This window comes from Stenella coeruleoalba (genome assembly GCF_951394435.1).
Source record: "Stenella coeruleoalba genome assembly, chromosome: 11".
NCBI classification, from domain to species: Eukaryota; Metazoa; Chordata; class Mammalia; order Artiodactyla; family Delphinidae; genus Stenella; species Stenella coeruleoalba.
Window position 1 is genome coordinate 11,457,850 of NC_137157.1, and position 21,252 is coordinate 11,479,101.

The window sequence follows — 21,252 nt, forward strand, 5'->3', positions numbered from 1 at the left end:
TTCTCGAGAGCAGAGACTGTGTGTAACCCCTCTGTACCCCCAGCACGGGGCCCAGGCAGCAGCACCTGACTGGTGCTACTATATTGAGCACCTCCTGGGTGCCAGGCACTGCGCTAAGCCCTCTCAATGCAGTGTGTCATGCAATGCTCACAGCCCTATGAGATAGGTCTACTGTCTCCCCATTTTACAGATGAAAAGACTGAGGTTCAGAGAGGTTCAGTGGCATAACTGGGATATGAACCCAGGTTGCCCGCCTCCAGACTCTGAGGTTAACCACTGACCTTCGCTATCTCTCTAGCAGCAGGAGGTGAACTAATAGAATTGTATCTGGGAGAGGTTTCCTCACGGCTTATGACAACACCCAAACCTACAGGCCTATTTTATAGAGTACATTTTAGGTTGACTTGTTACCTCTGTGGAGTGTCCTTAACCTCATCGGGAACAGGCTTTCAATCCCATTGTGGTGATTGTGGGTCTGAGGTTTTCCTGTCCCCGGGAGCCTGCTCCAGTGTCAGCACTATGGGGTAGGGGGGACAGAGCTGCAAGGCTGTGATGAAGGGGCCTTGAAGTTCAGAACCCAGATCCTTCCAAGTTCTCAGTCTTCGTCAGGCTTATATTGATCCACCAGCCAATGAGGGCACCCCTGCCTGTGACACCCAGAGCCCCCAGTGTAAGGCCCTGACCAACGTCTCTGGGGCCTCGTCCACAACCTCTAAGCACCGACGATCCTCGTTCACTTATCTTCACCGGGATCCACTCCCTCTTCCTGTCTGAGGTCAAACCCACTGTCTTGCACCTCCTTCCTGGCTCCCTTGTCTAAGTTGACTTTCTCCCCTGCACACTCACTCTCAGCAACGCCCCTGCCCACCTCTTCCCTTATTTACAGGCACAGCCAGCACTGAACCAGGGCAAAGTTTATCCTGAACAAAGGGGTTGTGAGGAACATTGAGATAACTTTTAATGCATTCTTTTGCTCAATTGTCCTGTAGATACGTAGTGAGCACCTGCTCTATGCAGGCACTGAGGGTTCTTTAAAATGTATCTAATATTAAATACGTACAGAAGACTATTTTAATCTGTATGATTACATTGATTATGATTAGACTTGGCAACAAGGGTTGTTTCTTTTAACTAAAATTAAAAAGATAGTTTATTTCTCTCCCATCACCTGACTCTGGAGATACAATGTTCAGGAGATAAGACACTCCATGGCGGCATGGCCCAGATGTCTGTATTTGATTCTTCCATCATGCAGCTCTCCATCCTCAAGGTTGTGTCATGGTCCAAGATGGCAACTGGAGCTCCCTACTCCACGTGCCTAGAGGCAAGGGTCATCGAGAAGGGCACATGCCATCCCCCGAAGGACATTTCTCAGCAGTTTCTCCCTCCACTTCCACTTCCACCCCATTGATCAGAGCTTGGTCACATGGCCACCGCCAGCTGCAAGAGAGGCTGGGAACTAAAGTCCATATTCTGGGAAGCCATCTGTCCCGGCAAAATGTGGGAAGACGGCAAGAACGAGACATTAGGAAACAGCCAGCAGCCTCTGCCATAGCGAAGCATAGAGAATAACAATAAAATGAGGGCCTGTGCGCTGACCACCAGGTTAAGAAATGGCGCCTCCCGGTATGCTGAGGCTGACCTGTCCTCTCTCTGCCACCACAACCACTCTCCCCCATCTCGGAGCAATGCCCTCTTGAATTCCGTGTTTAACACTGCTTGCTTGACTTTACAGTTTCACCACAAACATGTATTTCTAAACAATCTATTGTCCAGTTGTACACGTTTAACTATGTGAAAATGGAATCATAGCATATGTATTTTTCCGTGGCTTGATTTTTACGTTCAGTAGTTTGTTTTTATTTTTACTGAAATACAGTTGACTTACAATGTTGTGTTCATTTCAGGTGTACAGCAAAGTGATTCAGTTTTATATATACATATATATATATATGTTCTTTTTTTACATTCTTTTCTATTATAGGTTATTACAAGACATTGCATATAATTCCCAGTGCTATACAGTAGATCCTTGTTGGTAATCCATTTAAAAAAATTTTTTTTATAGATTTATTTATTTATTTATTTTTGGCTGTGTTGGGTCTTCGTTGCTGCGCACGGGCTTTCTCTAGTTGCAGCGAGCGGGGGCTACTCTTCGTTGTGGTGCACGGGCTTCTCATTGCAGTGGATTCTCTTGTTGTGGAGCACAGGCTCTAGGTTCACGGGCTTCAGTAGTTGTGGCACGCGGGCTCAGTTGTTGTGGCGCACGGGCTTAGTTGCTCCACGGCAAGTGGGATCTTCCCGGACCACGGCTCAAACCCATGTCCCGTGCATTGGCAGGCGGATTCTTAACCACTGTGCCACCAGGGAAGTCCCTGGTAATCTATTTTATGTACAGTAACATGTATATTTTAATCCCAAATTCCTAACTTATCCCTCCCCCCCTTTCCCTTTGGTAACCATAAGTTCATGTTTTACGCCTGTGAGTCTATTTCTGTTCTGTTCTGTTCAGTATCATGTGTGTAGAACTCAACCGTGTTGACATGTGTAGCTGTAATCTACTCTCTTTCATTGCTGTGTAATATCCCATTATATTAATGTACTCCAAGATATTATCATTCCTCTGACAATAGAAATGTGAGTTGTTCCCAGTGTTTTGTTGTTTCAAGTAATGCTGTTAGGAACATTCTCGTACACATCTTCTCACGCATACATGCAAGGGTTTCCCAAGGCAAATTTCTAAGAGAAATTGCTGGGGTTTGGGTTATACACATATTTTGATATTGTCAAATAAGTTTTTAATAAGAGAGGTACAAAAGATCCTGGTGCCCCAGGAATTCTATTAGTGTCATAATGTTCATCTGTTCAGGAGAATGGAAACGTATAGAACACTCTCTGCCCGCACAGACACACACACACACAAATACACACAGATTCGTTTGTTTATTTGTTCATTTGTTCAATAAACACTTGTTGTGTCGCCATTATCATTAATTATGAGACACACCATCAAAGTAATAATGCTTTTTCAGGAGAAAAGAGACACACAGCAGTAAATGAACCCATCAATTATAAGACATAACCCAATTTCACTGAAATGTGCATGTGAGCATCTTGGAATCAAGGGAAATATGGTATGTTCAGGAAACTCTCTAGAAGGAATTCTGTCCTTGAGAAACTTACAGATTTGCAGCCATTTGTTCCTAAACAATGATACCAGAACACAAAATATGATCAAAGCAGATACAAAGTACTCGAAAACCAACCGGAAGTGTGGTCCACCAGGGACCGTGCAGCATCAGTCTCACCTGGGAACTTGTGAGAAATGCAAAGTCTCAGTCCCCAGGCCAGACCCATCGAGTCAGAATCTGGTTTAACATGATCCCCCAGTGACTCCTATGCCCATTAAAATCTAGAAGCACTTCACAGAGGCATAGAGGAGGGAGAGAGTTTTTCCCACTAAGGGCAATCAAGAAAGGCTTCCTGAAAGAGGCATCATTTGAAGAAGAAAGAGAAAGAAGGATTACATTTGTTGAGTGCCTGCTCTGGGTTAGGAACTGCACAAGGGGCCTTCACTTCTGTTATCTCCTTGAGTCCTCAGAATCTCCCCACGGGGCAGAGATTAACATCCCCCTTTGACAGCTAAGGAAACAGGCACAGGGAGGTCACATGGCTTGCTCAGGGCCACACAGCTCATAGCGAGCAGAGCCAGGCTTAGAAGCTGGAACTCTCTGAGTCTGGGGTCCAATCTCTCCCCCACATCACACTGAAAGGACTAAAGAAGGAGCTGACAAGAATCAGGACAGGATATACTCCCAGAGGTTGTGTGGGCAAGTGCTCAGTGCTGTGCCCAGGGCTTCTGGAAGGTGAGAGCTCAGGACAGAGATAGGGCAGCATCGAGGAAGGCAGGCAGGCAGGACATCCTTCTTACCCCACGTAACCCGGCCCGGTGCCTGCACGGGACCTAGCACATAGCAGGCATTCAAAACAGTTAAGTGAATGAATGAACGGGGACGAGTGGACTTATCACAGCCACAAAGGCTGTTTCACACCTTCCAGCAGCAGCCCGGGGCCTGGGGTTCCCGAGAGGGACGAGCCAGGCCTCGCCCACCTGCCCCAAGGTGTCCTTAATCCCTGCAGTCAGGGAGGGCCCTTGCCAGCAAAGCAAACAGCCAGGAGCAGAAAAGGTCTAAAACGCAGCACAAGCAGCTCCCACCAAGCCCTTCCTTTGCTTCACTTAAAATATCGCTTAGCCGATCTCCTCCCCGTGCATCAGCCGGCCCCCTCCGCGCACCCTCCCGGCTCCGAGCTGCTCTTTCAGACTCTCGTGAATACGTGGAAAATAAAACAGTGTCTGTTCAACCCTTAATGACCAGGTTTATGAGAGCTTATTGCATCTCAAATAAATGAGACAGCAGTGGGTGCCGTCAGATATTAATGTGCTTTTTACAAAGCGGATGAAACCTCCTTTTAAACTACTTAATACCTGCAAGCTGAAATTTTCAATCTGAAGTGGGAAATTCCTGGAGGCAGAGTTGTAGCTGCCTCAGGCACAGCCCGTGGCCTTCCCACCTCAGCTTGGCCTGAAGTCCCTGGGCTCTGGGGTTGACGTGGCATCGCTGGCCCTTCTGGGGTGGAGGTTCAGTAGAGATTTCGCGGTGATTAGAATAATCTTTTATATAGTTCATGGTGGGAGAGTCCCCCCACCTCTTCATCCTCCAAAAGCTCGAAGGCAATGCTTGTAGGGGGAGTGGACGCTGAGATGCCCCCTCTTCAGTTCAGCCTGGACCACAAGCCCCTGCGGGACCTGGCCCCTGCCCCTCCCCAGCTATCTCCTGCCCTCACACTGACCCATCCAGCCCTCCCAATGGGACCAATCTTTCTGTAAATCTCCAGTCCCACGAAGATGTCACGTCTTTGCACCAGCCAAGCCCTCATACGGGATTGCCCTTCATGCAAGCGTGTCCTGGTAAATGTTTAACAGCTGGCTCTCTGGGCAGGGAAAGGGGACCTTGATTTGTAGTGCTTGCCGATTCCCGTGGTGCAAACACTACCACCATGGCTGATTTCAAGCTACTCATGTGCGTTAGGAAGAGACACTAACAATCAGCTCCCCTGATGTAAGCCGGCCCCAGCACACCACTGCTTCCAGGCTTCCCTGTTACCCACAGCTCTGCCCTGGAGGACCTGCCTGACCCCTGAGACACTCTGCTCCCTCCTGTGTGCCCAGCAGGTCCCTGACTTTGCTCTTGCCGGCCCTTCTTCCTAGAATCCCTTCTCATCCTCCACCACTTCCTCACATGCCCCAACACACACACACACACACACACACACACACACACACACACACACCCCTACCTACCTGCTTCACCTGGCTAACTACTCCACCTTCCAAGTCAGGAGGCCTGTGTCAACACCTGCACACTCACACACCTGGATCTGCAGCCCTCTGTGTGCTCCCAGACACGTCCTGCTTTGTCACAGCACACATCCTGCTACCCCACAGCCTCTGTTCTCTGTCTCCCATAGATGGCATGCTCTGTGGGAGAAAGTATATTTTTTCCTTTGTGTCCTCAGCAGATCGCACAAGCATGGCATAAAGTTGGTGCTACACAAAAGTCAGCTGAAAAACTATGCTCCCATAAGGCCTTATACATCCCTCTAATGACGTGAGACATTACATTCTAATAAATTCTGTGCTTTCTGTCTTTCCCCCAAGACTGCGTGTCCCTGAAGAGCAAGAATCAGGTCAGATTTCCCTCCACCACACCAGGCCCAAGCACTTAGTCAGCCCTTAGTCTCTACCCTGGGGAGAGAGGAAGGATGATCAGAGATGGTGAGAGAGACCAGATTTTTGAGCACCTGGATCCATCTATGCCTGAAGATGTGTCAACTCCTGGGCTTGATGACCACCAACCAGAAAGAAATACAGCAGAACTCTAGGCTGGCATCAGGAAAACAAGATGACACCCCTCTTTGCTGTCGGTAGTAATGTCTGCCGACACAGATGTTCTACCAAACTTAAATTCCACCAAAAGTGATGGGGTGCTACTGGTAGCACCACCTTAGTCAGACTGAGTCCTGGGCCACAGAGCCCCAAGTGCTCCTGGAGACCCCTTATGCTTCCAGCTGGCACTCACAGCCTCATCATCACCGTCAACCTAGAGACCATTGAGACCAATCCTACCATAGCCTGAGTTCCAGGTTATCTGGGTCTTTCCTCACTACCAACCATTCATCCCTCAGAGTTCTAACCCAATCTCCAACTCCCCCAGCCCCACAAATCCTTGCTCTGGGATTTCTGGAATTTTGTCCTGATGTCGGCAAAATCCCCCATGTTCTCAATCTCTTCTCTTCTTGCTCTGATGGAAACCTGTCCTCCCCTGAGAACACCACCCCCTGCCATCCCTCACACGGGGGTGTTTTATCACCCACAGCCCTGGGCCTGAGGGTGGTGGGACCCTCCCTGCTGTTTCCATCTCCCGGCCTCTCTCCTAAAATCCTTTCTCCCTGAAATTCATCCCAGCCTTCTCTACCCTGACTCCCCCTCGCCTCTATTCTTTGCCTCCCGGGCATTCCCCCCACCCATTCTTTGAGACCACCTCATTCCCTAGTGCTACTTCTGTGGTCCTCTGGGAGATTTCACAAGCAGGCAGAGAGTCCTCGCAGTACCTGGCCTCTCCCCCTCGCTCAGCCAGCCCTTACAAGTCCTGCATCATTGCTTGTTTAATACTGAAACCCCACAGCATCAATCAGCCCCACCAAGTATGGGGAAGAGGGCTGAGCAGGGTTGTGACAGGCAGAGAAGGAAAGGGCTGGGACTGAGGCCCATGGCCTCTCCCCACTCCCCAAGGATGGATGGAGGGTGAGCTCTGTGCCTCTACAGGCCCCGGTACATCTGGCTCTGCAGCGGGTATGCAAGGACCCAAGAAGAACAGAACCTTCGAAGGATCCTGAGTGGCAGGACCGGGCTGTGCTCACCCCACTGCCCACAAGAGCACTGCCTCTTGAGGTTTCCGTCCTTCTCACCTCCACCACCACGCCCGCTCTACCACTCCCAGCTCTGCCACTTTCTAGGACAGAGGGCTATTTTCTCAGAGAAGTCCCCAACGAACTGCATCAGGCAGGTTAGGAGAAAATTCTATATCACAGAGACAGGATGACTCTTCCTCTAACAGAGAAGGGCCAGAAGCATCTGGTATGGTTCCCTGTGTCAAATCTCGGTCCAGACAAGGCCATCATTTAGCTTGTAAGAGCCTCATCATCAAAAGATCACACCAATAATTTCTAAAAACCAACCACTGATCTGGGGTTTATTAGAATAATTTGATGAATCATTTGCATGTCAACATTTAACTTGGTAAGCAGTTTTATAATATGTAATTGATGTATGTAGGAAATAAAAGCAAACATTTAGTTTTGTTTTATGTACAAAAGTTATTTTGTTTTGTCTTCTGTATTAGTTTGTATGAGCTTTGCTAAATACTTTGAATGGCATCCCTACCTCCACCCGACTTGAGCTACCCGGTTCATGGTCTTATCATTGACCCTGATGTTACCAATAACCACGCCCCTTCCACAATCTCAGTCTTTTGCACCTGCTCTCTGACTCCCATGCCCCACCCTTCCAGCTCACTCCCGCCACCATCCCTTGACCCTCACCTTACGTTTCCAGTACATTGAAACCACCACCTTTTCACTGTCCCCTTTACCAGCTTAGGGTCTGATCCATCTTCAGAATCACTGCTTTTCTCCCCTCACCTTCTTGCGTTCATCTCACTGACTCTCATCCTGGTTAAAGGCAACTCTCCAGCTAGACTGCAGCCACATAGTAAATGTGTTCAGAGAAAACCACAGAATCTCAAGAGGGACCTTCAAGCCACCAACACCCACACTTCATGTCTCAAGCCTGGCCCATTCCCTCTCCCACTCTCATGGAGAAAAATTTCACTTTCCACTTCCCTCAAATCTCCAACCCTTCCTCCCCTTCCTCATCCTCAGTTGATGAGCATGCTTCCCATTTCATCAAGAAAAGCAACCAGAAGAGAAGTGTCACAAGCTCCCACCATGCCTACTCATCCCCTGCATCTGTACCCACAGATGCCCCTTCCCTCCCGGTGCGGTGGACACACCATCGTCCATATAAGGCCAACCTTGTACCTGTGTCCCAGACCTCATCCCCTCTCACATTGCTCCTGCGTTGTCCCATCCCCTCCCTCGGTTATCAATTCTTCCCTCTCTACCAGAACATTCCCACCAGCATCATTCATGCCTTAACACCTCCCCCCAACACAGAGCAGCCAGCATAGTGTCAGACACCCCACTAGCACAGTGCAGGAGGGCCAAAGAAGGTTGAGAGAGGGACAGCAAAGGATATGATGGGGGCACAGGAAGGTAGACCAGCGTGTGCAAAGGCCCTGTGGTAGGAGCAAGCATGGCAGGAAGAACAGCAGAGATGACACATGCACCAAGAGGGAGGTGAGACCAGACAGAAGTCCGGGTCAGACCCTGTTAAAGATGTTGAGCTTTTCCCTAAGAGCATCGAGAAGCTGTTGAGTGTTTCAAACTGGATGTGGCTTGAACAGATTTGCATTTTCAAAGGTTCACTATGATTACTCTGTAGAGACGGATAACAGTGGGTACAAAATGACCAGTGGGGAGGCTACCGCAGTCATCCAGGGAAGCAAGCACCCACCTGGCAGTGGGTGTCTATTGTTGGAAAGAAATCGATGGGTTTGAGAGATACTGAGAGCAAATACAGACAGGACGTGGTGATGAATGGAGCCTGCAGGGAATAGGAGGAGATGTCGGCGATGATGGCTAGGCTCAGTTTTCACAAGGGAGCGATGAAGAGGCATTGGCTGACCTAGCTGGTGCCTCCAGAAGACCAGGCTTGAGGGACAGATCATGAGTTCCAGTCTGGACCTGCTGAGTGTACGGTGCTTTTAAAACGTCCACCAGGAGACATCAAACAAGCAGCTGGATTCCCAGGTCCGGAGAGGTCTGGCTGCTGATTATCTGACACAGCCTCTCAACAAGCATCTCTGGAGTGCGTCTCCTGCGCTAGGCATCATGCTGGGACCCAACGGTCCAAGGCTGACGGAGGCACGGGCTGGGGCGGCGGGACAGCCAGGCTGCGTGGGGAGAAGGTGCAGGTGCGGTCCCGCAGCCTGAAGGGTGGGGCCCTTAGAAGACAGACGTGGGGGCTCCACCTGTGATCCCTTGGTTGGGGGTTGAACACTGCCCCCAATTTTTTAGGAGCCTCGGGGCACGTCAGTACCGTTCTCCGCACCTCCCCTCCCGTACGGATTCCTCGTAAAGACGCCTGGCACCAAGTTGGCACTGACGAAATATTTGCCAGACTGAATTGAGAGAAAATGAAAGTGCTCTGCAAAGCGCTTTGTAAATACACTGATTTGTACTTTTAACAATGGGGAGGCTATGTTATCCTCTTAGCAGCGGGTACAAAGACTCTTCTCAGGAGAGAAGAGTGTGTGGCTGGATGGAGGATGAGCTAGTAGGGGGCGCGGGAGGTCTCCGGTTAATGCAGCAAGATGCCGAGAGCAGCGTGGGACGTGGTCAGGACAACAGAGGAGGGGGAGACAGCAAGGTATGGGGTGGGGAGGGTGCTGAGCAAGAGAAGAGACTGCCCACCACACTTAGAAGACGCCTGCCCTGGTGGGAGCATCTGGAGTGAAACGCTGTGCTCTTCGGATCCCACAAAGCTGCAGTGAAGCTACCCGAAGTTCTGTTATGCTCTGGGGAACTGTTTTTCTTGCAAAAGTTGGGAAAGGAAGCGAATTTGGTACAGAGACAGTTAAGGGGGGGGGTTGGAGAGTAAGGATCAACCATCTTCTCTGTAATATGTAGTATAGAATTACCTACGTAACATGATAACAGCAAGAAATACCTAAAGTACTTAGTTATATAAGCACACCTGTATCCTATGTATACAGCTATATGTGGTATGCACAGGTCTGTGTACTAATGCCTTAAAATTCCTAAATAATTTCTATAGTACATGATAAAACCTACTCCATGGGCTACAAGCCTCAGGATCCTATAAGAAAAGAAACTGCTCCTTCCAGTGAGGGCGGGAGCGTTAAGATCCGTGCCAGCGGGCTGGAAGTCGTTCCTGAAAATGAGAGGTCTGTGGCTTTCGGGCACTCCGGAGAGGAACTTCCCTGGAGGCGCAGTGGTTAAGAATCCGCCTGCCAATGCAGGGAACGTGGGTTCGAGACCTGGTCCAGGAAGATCCCACATGCCGCGGAGCAACTAAGCCCGTGAGCCACAACTACTGAGCCCGTGAGCCACAGCTACTGAAGCCCGCACACCTAGAGCCCATGCTCCGCAACAAGAGAAGCCACCACAATGAGAAGCCCGCGCACTGCAACGAAGAGTAGCCCCCACTCACCGCAACTAGAGAAAGCCTGCACGCAGCAACGAAGACCCAACGCAGCCAAAAATAAATAAATAAATAAAATTGAAAATAATAATAATAAAACTTCTTTATACAATGGAATACTACTCAGTCATAAAAAAGAATGAAATAATGCCATTTGCAGCAACATGGATGGACCGAGAGATTATCATACTAAGTGAAGGAAGTCAAAAAGAAAGCCAAATACCATATGATATCACTTATATGAGGAATCTAAAATATCACATAAATGAACTTATCCACAAAGTAGAAACAGACTCACAGACATAGAGAACAGATTTGTGGTTGCCAAGGGGGAGGGTGTATGGGGGAGGGATGGAATTAGCAGATGCAATTATATATAGAATGGATAAACAACAAGGTCTGTATAGCACATGGAACTATATTCAATATCCTGTAATAAGAAAAGAAATTGCTAACACGTATTGGGGACTGTATTCATTAGGTTGCATTAGCTACCATCACAGGAAAATCCTGAATGTCAGGGGCTAAATGTAGTCAAGATTCATACCTCTCTCACGTCAATACCCCCAGCACATTTACTAACGTGCCAGGTACTGCCCTGAGCACTTTAGACATGCCAACTCGTGTAATCCCCATGGCAATTGTGAAGGAAGAATTGCTCTGATCTCCACTTTCCTCTGAGAAAACTGAGGTGTGGCGTCTCCGTGAAGCTGAGTCAGACCCAAGGCCAGGGCAGTCCAGCCGCAAAGCCTGCCTCTCTCCCGCGGTTGCCGTATCTCCCTGCACAGCTTCGAGGGTTCAGTCATTCAGAGAAATTTAAGTGTCTATGCCGGTGTTGGGGATACAACGCAAATAAAACAGACAAAGTCTCTGGTGTCATGAAGCAGCCGTGCTTGTAATTCTAGTCTCCACATGAGTTTTTATGAAGATCGTATTCAATAGTTCACTCATTCAATTAGTGATCACTGCTGGGGGCCCGCTGGACACTGGGCTAGGGGTTTTCATCTGAGCCAGCTCTCACTTTCTCAGCAATCACCAAGGAGATGTTTAGAACCGAAAGGTCTTTGTTTGAGCCCTTATTCCATCATTTCCTGGCCATGAGTACTTATTCAGTCGTTTAGGCTCCCTGAGCTTCAGTTTCTTCATCTGTGAAATGGGGATGCTAATACCCCTCTCACAGGTTGGGTCCTAGTCCAAGAGCCTGGTAGAGGGCCCAGCCCCCTTGGGGGGCTCAAACCTAGGGGTATTTCAGAACTTTCAGGGGCTCCATATAGTGAATTCTATGTAACTGCCAGTGAGAAAATGCTTTGCAATCTCATCTAAAGGTCTGTGGGAATGTTCTCCAGCCCCGTCTGGGGTCGGCCTTCTTTGGAAAGCGATCTGCTTTCTCGCGTGTAAGACGCGAGGTGACTCCCAGCCGGGCTGGGGCGCAGAGGCAGGTGTATTGACATTCACCAGCTTCCTCCGTGGCAGTCCCCAGCACAGATTCAAACCTCCACTGCCCGCCACGCCTCAGCTAATCCTCAGAAGCCTCGATGCAGAGATGGAAGGCTGGGTTTTGAAGTCTTAAGCCTTAGATCCTCTCCACAGCACCGCGGGTGTGTGTGTTTTGATTCACCAGACAGATGTCCAAACAGACAAAGCGATACCTTCCTCCGGGGATGAGGGAGAGGGCTGAGCCAGTTTCAGAAGAGCGAGAAGTCTGGAAGAGGCCGGTGGGCTCTGAATCCCCGGAGCCTAGGATGTCTTACGAGCTCTTTCTTCCCTTGTTTTCCAGGGAACTTCAAAGGTCTCTGCAAGCAAATTGATCACTTCCCAGAGGATGCAGATTACGAAGCTGACACAGCAGAATATTTCCTCCGTGAGTGCATGCAATTTTTTTTTATCTCCTTCCTCGTGGTGGGTCCTGCCCTTCCATCCTTCGAGAGTCAAAGGCCAGGACTATCTAGAGGTCCCTGTCACCACAGAGGGCAGGAAAAAGCTAAGCCTCCCTCCTCCCCTCCTGCCCAGTGGCCAAATCTTCATGCATGCCGTTTCCCTCTGCCTGCAACGCCCTTCTCTCCCCTCTTTGTCGGAAAGTTCCTACTCATCTTCCAGGTTTCAGCTGAAACATCACCTCCTCCAAGAAGTCCTCCATGCCCTCGAAGGGGTTCCCAGAGCCTAGCACCTTTATCACGCTGTGGGGTCCTTGTCTATTTGAGCAACCAGCTCCCTTGCAGTGCTGCCAACTCCACTAGGACTCTGATAGACTCTACCTATCTCGTTCATGATTGTATTCCCAGCCCAGGGCCCAGCATGTAAAAAGCACTCAGTAGCTATTTCTTGAATAACCCAATGAAGAAACTTATCAGGCGGTGCCAGACTGGAACTTCTACTGAAACAATGAGATTTTTTTCTTTCCCCACAAGTCAAGTCAAAGTTAAATCCTGATGTAATAGCTGTGATCTTAAATCCACCTGAGACATATTATCAAGAGAAAGTATTTTGAGACCCAAAGGAAATCTCTCAAGAATCAGCAAAAACTAACAAGGCAAAATGTTCTGGGAGAAAAGGATTTCCAGGAGATGGGCTAAGGGTCCTTGATACCTGGTACAGCAAAGCCGCCCCGAGCAGAAGTGGTTGAAAGCTCTGCTCCAGGCTCTCAGGCAGCACTTCCTGAGGGAGTTTACTCTCCTCCCAGGAGCATTGCCCGTCCCCTTCTGCTCCCAGGTGCCCTTCCCAGGCCAAAGCCTCCCTCCCATCCCCCCACAGCATCGGTTAGTATTACCCCTGGATCACTTTTATGAAAAATGTAGAGGGAATTTTATTATATGGATCACCCCTGTCGCTTTCAATAATTACCCCTCACACAAAACCCAACTCTCAGATCAGCCTGAAATCTGGGTTTCACTGCAAGCCCATGGAACACGAAGCCAGCCAGGCGGCTGGGAAGAGAAGGGAAAGAAACATCACGTCATTTATAGCTTTCTCTTTAAAGGGGGGAAATATCTTACAAAGCTCATCCTTTCCCCTTATGAATTCCTGCATAGATGCTGCTCTTAGATGGAATTCCTAAAGGGTCATTTGGTCGTCATCCCCATTACCAGGTCTGGGGCTCTCAAAGGAGCCTGGTGGTGGCATTAAGGCAGACTGAGCACCTTCTGTATGTCAGAGGCCGTACTCAGCGCTGTGGCGGTCCAGAGGAATGAGTAAGACACAGTCCGTGGCTGCAGGTAGAGCACAGCCTGGCGGGAGGACCCTCTGAGAACAGCTGGACTTGGGATGCGGGGGCTGGCAGAGACACACCCGAGGGCAGAGGTGGAAGGAGGGACACAGCAGAGCCCGCACCCAAAGCTGCACTGGCTGGACACAGTGAGGGTGTGATGCTTTACCATCCAGATGCCAAGCGCTTGTTGGGACAGGACCCTTGTCTCATTCTTTGCTCTGTCTAGAACAGCTCTTGGAATATAGTAGGTTCTCAATAAATGCTATTTGTTAAACAAAAGAAAGATATAGGATTCTTCAGTGGCTATTCCTACCTATCCTATACCTCCACTTCCCTAATTTTAAAGAGAGAATTGCTTAGAGTGTTTGGTTCATTTTGGTGTCTCTGGACAGAAGACTTGAACGTACATTAGCAGCGCAGGTTTTCAAGGGTCTGACTTGAATTGACTTAATCCAGCCATATTTTTTGAGCATCTGTAACAGAGATTGGCACACTTTTTCTGTAAAGGGACAGATAGTAAATATTCCAGGCTTTGTGGGCCATACAGTCTCTGTCCCAACTACTCATAGCTGACCTTGCAGCACAAAAGCAAATACAGGAGCACACGAGCGCGGCTGTGCTTGCTCCATTGAAACTTAACTTCATTTACAAAAACAGGCAGCAGGCCTCACCTGGCAGAGTTTGCTGACCCTTGATCTGTAATATGCCAGTCTGGGGCTAGACAACAAAAGTGACTTTTTAAAGCCGGAAGATGTGAGTTCCCATCATCCTCCATTAAGCTCTAACCTGATTGGCTAGAGAAGCTAGAAGACAGAGGTCGTTCTTCTAGGAGGATCCCTGGCCCAATGAGGTGGGCGGAGCTTCTCCTGGAGATGGGCGTGCCTTTGGTCCAGGGAGGTGGGTGGAGCTGCATCCGGGTGGGCAGGGCCTGAGTCAGCTTCCGGTTCTGGTCTGTTAAACCTACAGCACACCTGCCACGAAGGCTGGACAGACCCATGAACCTAACAGAGACGCCTCAGGCAGGGATAGAAGGCAGTGTGGGGTGCTGAGGGAGCCTGGCCCCAACCCAGACTGGAGGCGATCATTCCAGAAGGGTTCCCTAAGGAAGGTGGCACCAATGCAGAGACTTGGATTCTAGAAGCATTCCTTCTTTCATTCGTTCACTCAGGAGACATTCACTACCACTCACCATGTACAGGACACTGTTGATGGTATGGGGACCCAAAGGTGAACAAAACAAAGAAAGTCAGAGCCTTTGTGAGGGTTACATTCTGGTGAAGGAAAGAAGCAAAAAGCAAGGAACCTGTTACAATCATCCAGACAAGAGACGACAGCAAGTTGAACCAAGGTGGTGGCAGTGAAGGAGGTGGGAAGGGGTCAGAGCCTGAAAGTATTCCCAAGGGTATGCATACAGGATTTTCTGAAAGGCGGCCTGTGGATTTCCAGGGACAGGAAGGAATCAAGGATGACTCCAAGGTGTGTGTCCGTGGAGGGGGCAGGTTGGGATGGGGAAGGATGGAAGCTCAGGATTGGCCACATTAAGTTACAGAGGCCCACGGGGAGGTGTCCTGGCCCGAGACAGGAGTCTAAGAGCTGTCAGCATGGGGATGATATTTAGAGCCGTGAGACTCGATGAACGCCCCAAGGGAGTGGTGCAGAGAGAGAAGAGGTGCAGGAACTGAGCCTCAGACTCCGAGGCTTAGAGGCAGAGGAGGAGGCCCCAGGGAGGAAGATGAGGAGGGGTGGCCAGCGAGGGGGCCTGGTTAACCCCTGCCATCCACGATCCACCAGCTGGATGTGGGATCTGGAGCAGAGAGGGAGGAGGGAGAATGCTAGGAGGGCGTGGCTGGCCAGGAGCGCAGAGCTTATCTCCTGGGCTGGCAGAGAAAGTGGGGCTCACTTGCTCTCAAGCCAGCAGGCCAAGCTTCAGGCAAGTCCAGTGCCTCTTGGAGGATGGGGCAGAAGGAAGGCGCCGAATTAACATCTGATGGGACAAATGAATGACTGAATGAACGCATGCGTGCTCTTACTCCCCAGTCTCCATGAGTATCTGAGGAGGTCCACAGCTTCTCCTGAGCTGCAGTGTCCAGGGAGGAACAGCTGTAGCCGGTTCCAATCATCACTCTGGGCCACTGGACCTCTGGCCCCAAGAAGATGTGGCCGATACAAGCCTTGCCCACCTATTGCTACCTTACCCACAAAGGAAAGGTGACCAGCCTGTTTTTCCCAGGCAGCTCTGCGGGGCCAGCGGCTGGGTCTGCGGTGTGTGGTTCCTCCCTAGCCCCCTCCCTCCTTACCAAAGCTCCTTACCTCAAGCTGGTGAAGCGCAGAGGCAGTGGTGACCAGGGTGTGACTTCCTATGACGCTCAGGGTGTGTCGGTGTGTCTGTGTCTTGTGCACAAGGGCATGAGTCTGTACTGTGTTCCGTGTGTTTTGATGCGTGTGAGTGGCTATCAATAATCTAAATGTAAGCGCCTGTGTGGTTGCCTGTGTCTACTTGTGTGCACATGGGTCTCTTCGTGGTGTGGGTGTGTGTGTGTGTGTGTGTGTGTGTGGTATTTCCCAGCTGTCCCAATGTGATCTGGAGTGGGGAAGAAGATTCAGAAGAATTCGGTTTCCTTCCACAATCATGTCTTAAGCACCTACTGTGTGCAAGACCTCAAAATCCACTGTAGTGTGGCCCCTAACTGCAGGGCGGGGTGAAGCTCTCCCAGCAACGGCTACCGTCCCTGACACACTCTGCCCAGGGGAGGGGAGGGGCTGGCCCCCATAGGTCGCACGTTCATGTACACACACACACACACACACACACACACACACACACACACCAGAGCTGCAGTATCAGGGCCTTGCCATGCCAACTACTCTTTTTCCAGAGCCAGAAGTGGACAGAAGGGGGAAGGGAGGGAGGGCTCTGGACAGGGCCTATTCCTCCCCCTCAGGAGACAGCTCACCTGATTACGCTTGAACTGGGAGCTGACATCTTCCCAGAGTCACTGACCCCCTGAGATCAAGAACAGGCAGGAGGAGAGTTCCCTGGGGGCAGCCGTGGGTCAGGAGCGGACACCTGTAAGGGAGACAGAGGGGCCGTTTGTAAGGGAGGTGGAAAGCGGCCCAGGCAGGTAGGACCTTGAGGATTATTTGGGGGTAAATTTACAGAACTTTACCACCAGGAGGAGACAGGAGAATGTGACGGCGGGCTTTAGCACACACTGCCTGGGTTCAAATCCAGCTCTGCCACTTCTCAATTAACTCCCCCGGTACCCAGACTCCTCCCGATGGGATGTTCATCCGTATGTTCGCAGGGTTGTAATGAGGCTTGAGTGGGTCAGTATAAGACAGCTCTTCCCTCCAGCCCAGAGCACAGTAAGCATTCAGGAGGTGTTAGCCATTATTGTCGGTATGTTACACAGTGAAAAGTAGGAAGGATAAAGATTAAGGAGAGAGGGAGTGCGAGAGTTTTCAGTACAGTGGTCAGAGAGGTCCACTGGGGAGGTAACGTTTGAACAGAGACCTGAAGGCAGTGAGGGAGCGTGTCTGGTCCTGCAGATGCCCTGAGAAGAGGGTTCCAGGCAGAGGGAACAGCCAGTACAAAGTGTCTGAGGCTGGCATGCAGCGAGGCGGAGGGTGTGAGCAGTGGGTGGGAAGCCAGGCCAGGACTTGTGGGTGTCGGCTTTACTCTGAGACTGGAGCACGAAAAGGTTCTGAGCAGAGAGGCGTGGACTGACATCCATGCTAACAGCACCGCTCTGCTTCTGCTGTAGAACTGACTATGCGGTCCCAGCAGAAACAGAGAGACCAGTAGAAGGTGACGGCCAGAATCCAGGCTCGAAACACAGGTGCTCAGACCAGGGTGGAAGTCGGGGAGGTAGATGAGAAGGGGGCGGGTTGTGAGGCCGGCAGGTGTTACTGACAGCCTGCGTGGGGGGAGGTGAGAGAAAGAGGACGCAAGATGACATCTAGGGGGGCTTCCCTGGTGGCGCAGTGGTTGAGAGTCCGCCTACCGATGCAGGGGACACGGGTTCGTGCCCCAGTCTGGGAGGATCCCACGTGCTGCGGAGCGGCTGGGCCCGTGAGCCATGGCCACTGAGCCTGCGCGTCCGGAGCCTGTGCTCCGCAATGGGGGAGGCCAGAACAGTGAGAGGCCCGCGTACCGCAAAAAAAAAAAAAAAAAAAAAAAGATGACATCTAGGCATCCTGCCTGGGAGACAGTGGGCAGTGCTACCCTTCTCTGAGGCTGGGAATGTCGAGAAGGCTGGGTCGCAGGGAGGTGACCGCTCTGTTTTCCAGCCTGCGTGTTACGACTTCTGTTACAGACTCTTCTTTCCCACTGGGTGGTGAACAGCTTGAGGACACTGCAGGGAGTAGCTGCAAATAGGGAGTCTGCTCCCACCCCAGCCAGCACAAGGCCTGCCCCTAGTCGGCCCGGAAGATGTTTGCTGAGTGAATGAGTGAGGGACCACCCTCGCTAGAGCCACCTGGAACGTTCACCCTCTCCCCAGAATGAGGACTGAGGCGGAGGGAGGGTCTCAAGCTGAGCCAAAGCCACCCTTCCCAGCCTCAGAGAACCCCCTTCCTCCCTGTTCCCCCTTCTCCACTCCCCTCTGCCAGTACCACCAGGCACACAGAGGGTTCCTAGGTGGGAGGTGAGAGGGATACCAGGAGTCAAGGTCTGAGCTTGGGACTTGGAGTGAAAGGTCCTGAATCCGAGGTGAGCTCTGCTCTGTGGTCTTGGATCAGTTACTCAACTTCTCTGAGCCTCGATGAATGCCAGTCCCCCAGGGGGCTCTGAGGACACACTGAGACAAGGGTTAGGGAGGTGCTTTGTTAGGGCCCCCCAGCTGCCCCAGGGGAGCACCGAGGGAAGTCCACCACCCCCTCCTTCCCACTAGAGTTTAGAAGTTCAGGGAGACATCTTTGCAGCTCCGGAAATACTGGAGATAGACACGCCCCGAGGGTCACCCAGCCCCATCCTCCCATTTTACAGATGAGGAAAAAACCGAGATCCAGAGAGGGAAAGTGACTTACCCCAGCCCAGCACACTTTCTGGGATGCCATCTGCCTCCGTGATGGTTTTCCAGGCTGCGTGCTCCTGTCCTCTGCCCCGGACCTGAAGCCCCTTCCAGCAAAACAGTCGTGAGGGACATTCCTTCCAGAGATCACCACAGTGGGTGTGACCACATCCTGCAGTCAGGGAACATCTAAGCTATAAATCGTACTGACTCACATCCATGCAACCAGAGCGAACGCTTCTCGAACGGCGCCTCCCCTTCGCGCCCTCCGCCCGCAGAGACAGTTTCTCTTCTGTCCTGGTCCATTTATTTAAGTGCTGGATGCAGCTACCACCACGCTGACTCCGCCACCTGCGCTTTAGTAAACCTCAGTGGAGGTAACCCCAGGCCCATGAGAAGCAGCAATAATACGCTCTGCTGTGTGAGAACTAACTTCTCCTGTTGCTAGTGGGTACCAGGCACTGTTCTGATAGGCTCAAATGCATTGACTCAACACCCCTCATTGCTGCCCTGGGAGCTGCCCTGCAGCAGAGGAGAGCACTGAGGCTCAGGGGCGTGGCGGGCAATGCAGCAAGTGAGATGCGCTCGGGCCGTCTCTCCTGAGCTCATGCAGCAGATCACCCCCCCCAGAGACCACAGGAAGTGGGAAAGCATCCAGCACCTGCACAGGTGGTGCTCCCAGAGGAAGCTTGCTGGACTCCAAAATCCCTTTCCTGTGTCAATAGATATCACAAACGTTCATGAGACACTTGACTATGTGTGTGCCTGGCCTGACACTTGATACGTCACCTTCATTCATCTCACAACAGCCCTAGGAGGTGGGTATTGTTGGTGTCCCCATTATACAGATGAGAAAGGAGAGGCACAGAGACCACACAGCCAGTGGGGGGACCAGCATGGGACCGTAAGCGGTCCACATCAGGAGTCCACGCTCCTAACCACCACTCTGGACGGCTCTGCCTCCCTCCCTCTCTCCCTCCCCCTGCCTTTCCCCTCCTCTCCTCCTCTCTCTCCCATCACTCTCCCTCACACTCACACTTTCTCACACTCACTCTCGCATGCATTTACGGCAGTCTATCCCTTTTCACAGCATTCAGGAGGAGAGGGTGAGAGATGCCCCAGAGCCCAGAAGCTCCTCCCAACCCCAGCACATCTGCGATTCTATCCCATTAGAATGGATCAAATTCCAAACGGAATAACAGGCATAAAGTTAAATGTGCCCAGAAAATAAGGAGCCTGCCTTCTGTATACCTGATCATGGCAACTATTTTGATCAAAGGCATGACCAGCACCTGGCCAGCCTGGCTGAGTGGTTCCTAAGCAGAGGTCTGGGGGGCACAGGACCACGAGGGATGGATGCAACCTTAGGCGTCATCTGGTCCAACCTCATCTGAGCCAGACCTGAGATCCAGAGAAGGGAAAGCCCACACTCAGGCCCCAGGACGGGCCAGGCAAAGAGTGGGCCCCAGGAAGTGGTCTGCCCACCTCTCTCCACCCCCGCCAGACTGAGTGAGGAAGCGGGGCCCCCGTGTGCAGCTGTCTGCCTGTCCTCCAGCTGTGCCCACCACAGCAGGGCACCATAGGGGCCAGGCCCACAGGGCACTGGATCACGAAATGATTTGTCTACAGAATTTGGCTGTAGTGTGTGAGCAGTGGGTGGGATGACTTGTGTCATCACTAAACACTGGGGCTCCCCAAGCCTCACGGTGAACCCTTGTACCCTTCCCAGCTCAAGCTCACGTCTGTGTCGGTGACGCCCCTGATTACAGCTTCAGCCCAGAGTGCACCTCCACTTCCCAATCTCACACATTCGACTGTCCCCCAAACACCTCAGACTCCGCGTGCCCCAAACCACACCTTGATTTCCCTCCCCTCACCCCTTAGGCTTGATCCTCTCCCAGTTGCATAAGTGGCTGTATCCAGCCAGCCAGCAGACCTGAGACCCAGAAGTTATCCTCAACGCCACCCTCTTCACCCATATCCACTCATCACCACGTTTTACTTCACCTCCTAAACATCCCTCAAATCCAGCCACCTCTGCCCACACCCTTTGTACCCACCTGGTCCAAGTACCACCATCGCCTGGTCAGCAGGGCACCTCCTGGTGCCCTGTGGCTAGCCTGGACCACTTCTTAATTCATTTGCTTTGTTGGTTTTTTTAAATTTTTATTGGAGTAGAGTTGATTTACAATGTTGCGTTAGTGTCAGATGTACAGCAAAGTGAATCTGTTATATATATACATGTATCCACTCTTTTTCAGATCCTTTTCCCAGATAGGCCATTACAGAGTATTGAGTAGAGTTCCCTGTTCTATACAGTAGGTCCTTATTAGTTATCTATTCTAATACTGAGTGAAGTAAGTCAGAGAAAGACAAACCTCATATGATATCGCTTATATGTGGAATCTAAAAAAAGGGTACAGATGAACTTATCTACAAAACAGAAATAGAGTTACAGATGTAGAGAACAAACTTATGGTTTCCAGGGGGTAAGGAAGGCGGATAAACTGAGAGATTGGGATTGACATATTCATTTGCTTATTAAAATGCACATCAGATCATGACAGCCCTGTCGGCTTTAAGGCCTTTATAAATGTATGTATGTATTTATTTATTTATTCATTTATGGC

The 21,252-nt window shown here is 50.9% G+C and overlaps 1 protein-coding gene across 1 annotated transcript in view; it reads left to right on the forward strand.

The window, feature by feature from the left end:
* Positions 1–21,252, forward strand: part of CACNG2 (calcium voltage-gated channel auxiliary subunit gamma 2) — a gene marked incomplete at its 3' end in the record, with an annotated part of 119,590 nt that overhangs the window by 91,073 nt on the left and 7,265 nt on the right. Inside the window, exon 2 of the mRNA XM_079937555.1 lies at positions 12,183–12,266. Coding sequence (XP_079793681.1) covers positions 12,183–12,266 — 84 coding nt within the window. The remainder of the gene's footprint in view (positions 1–12,182; positions 12,267–21,252) is intronic.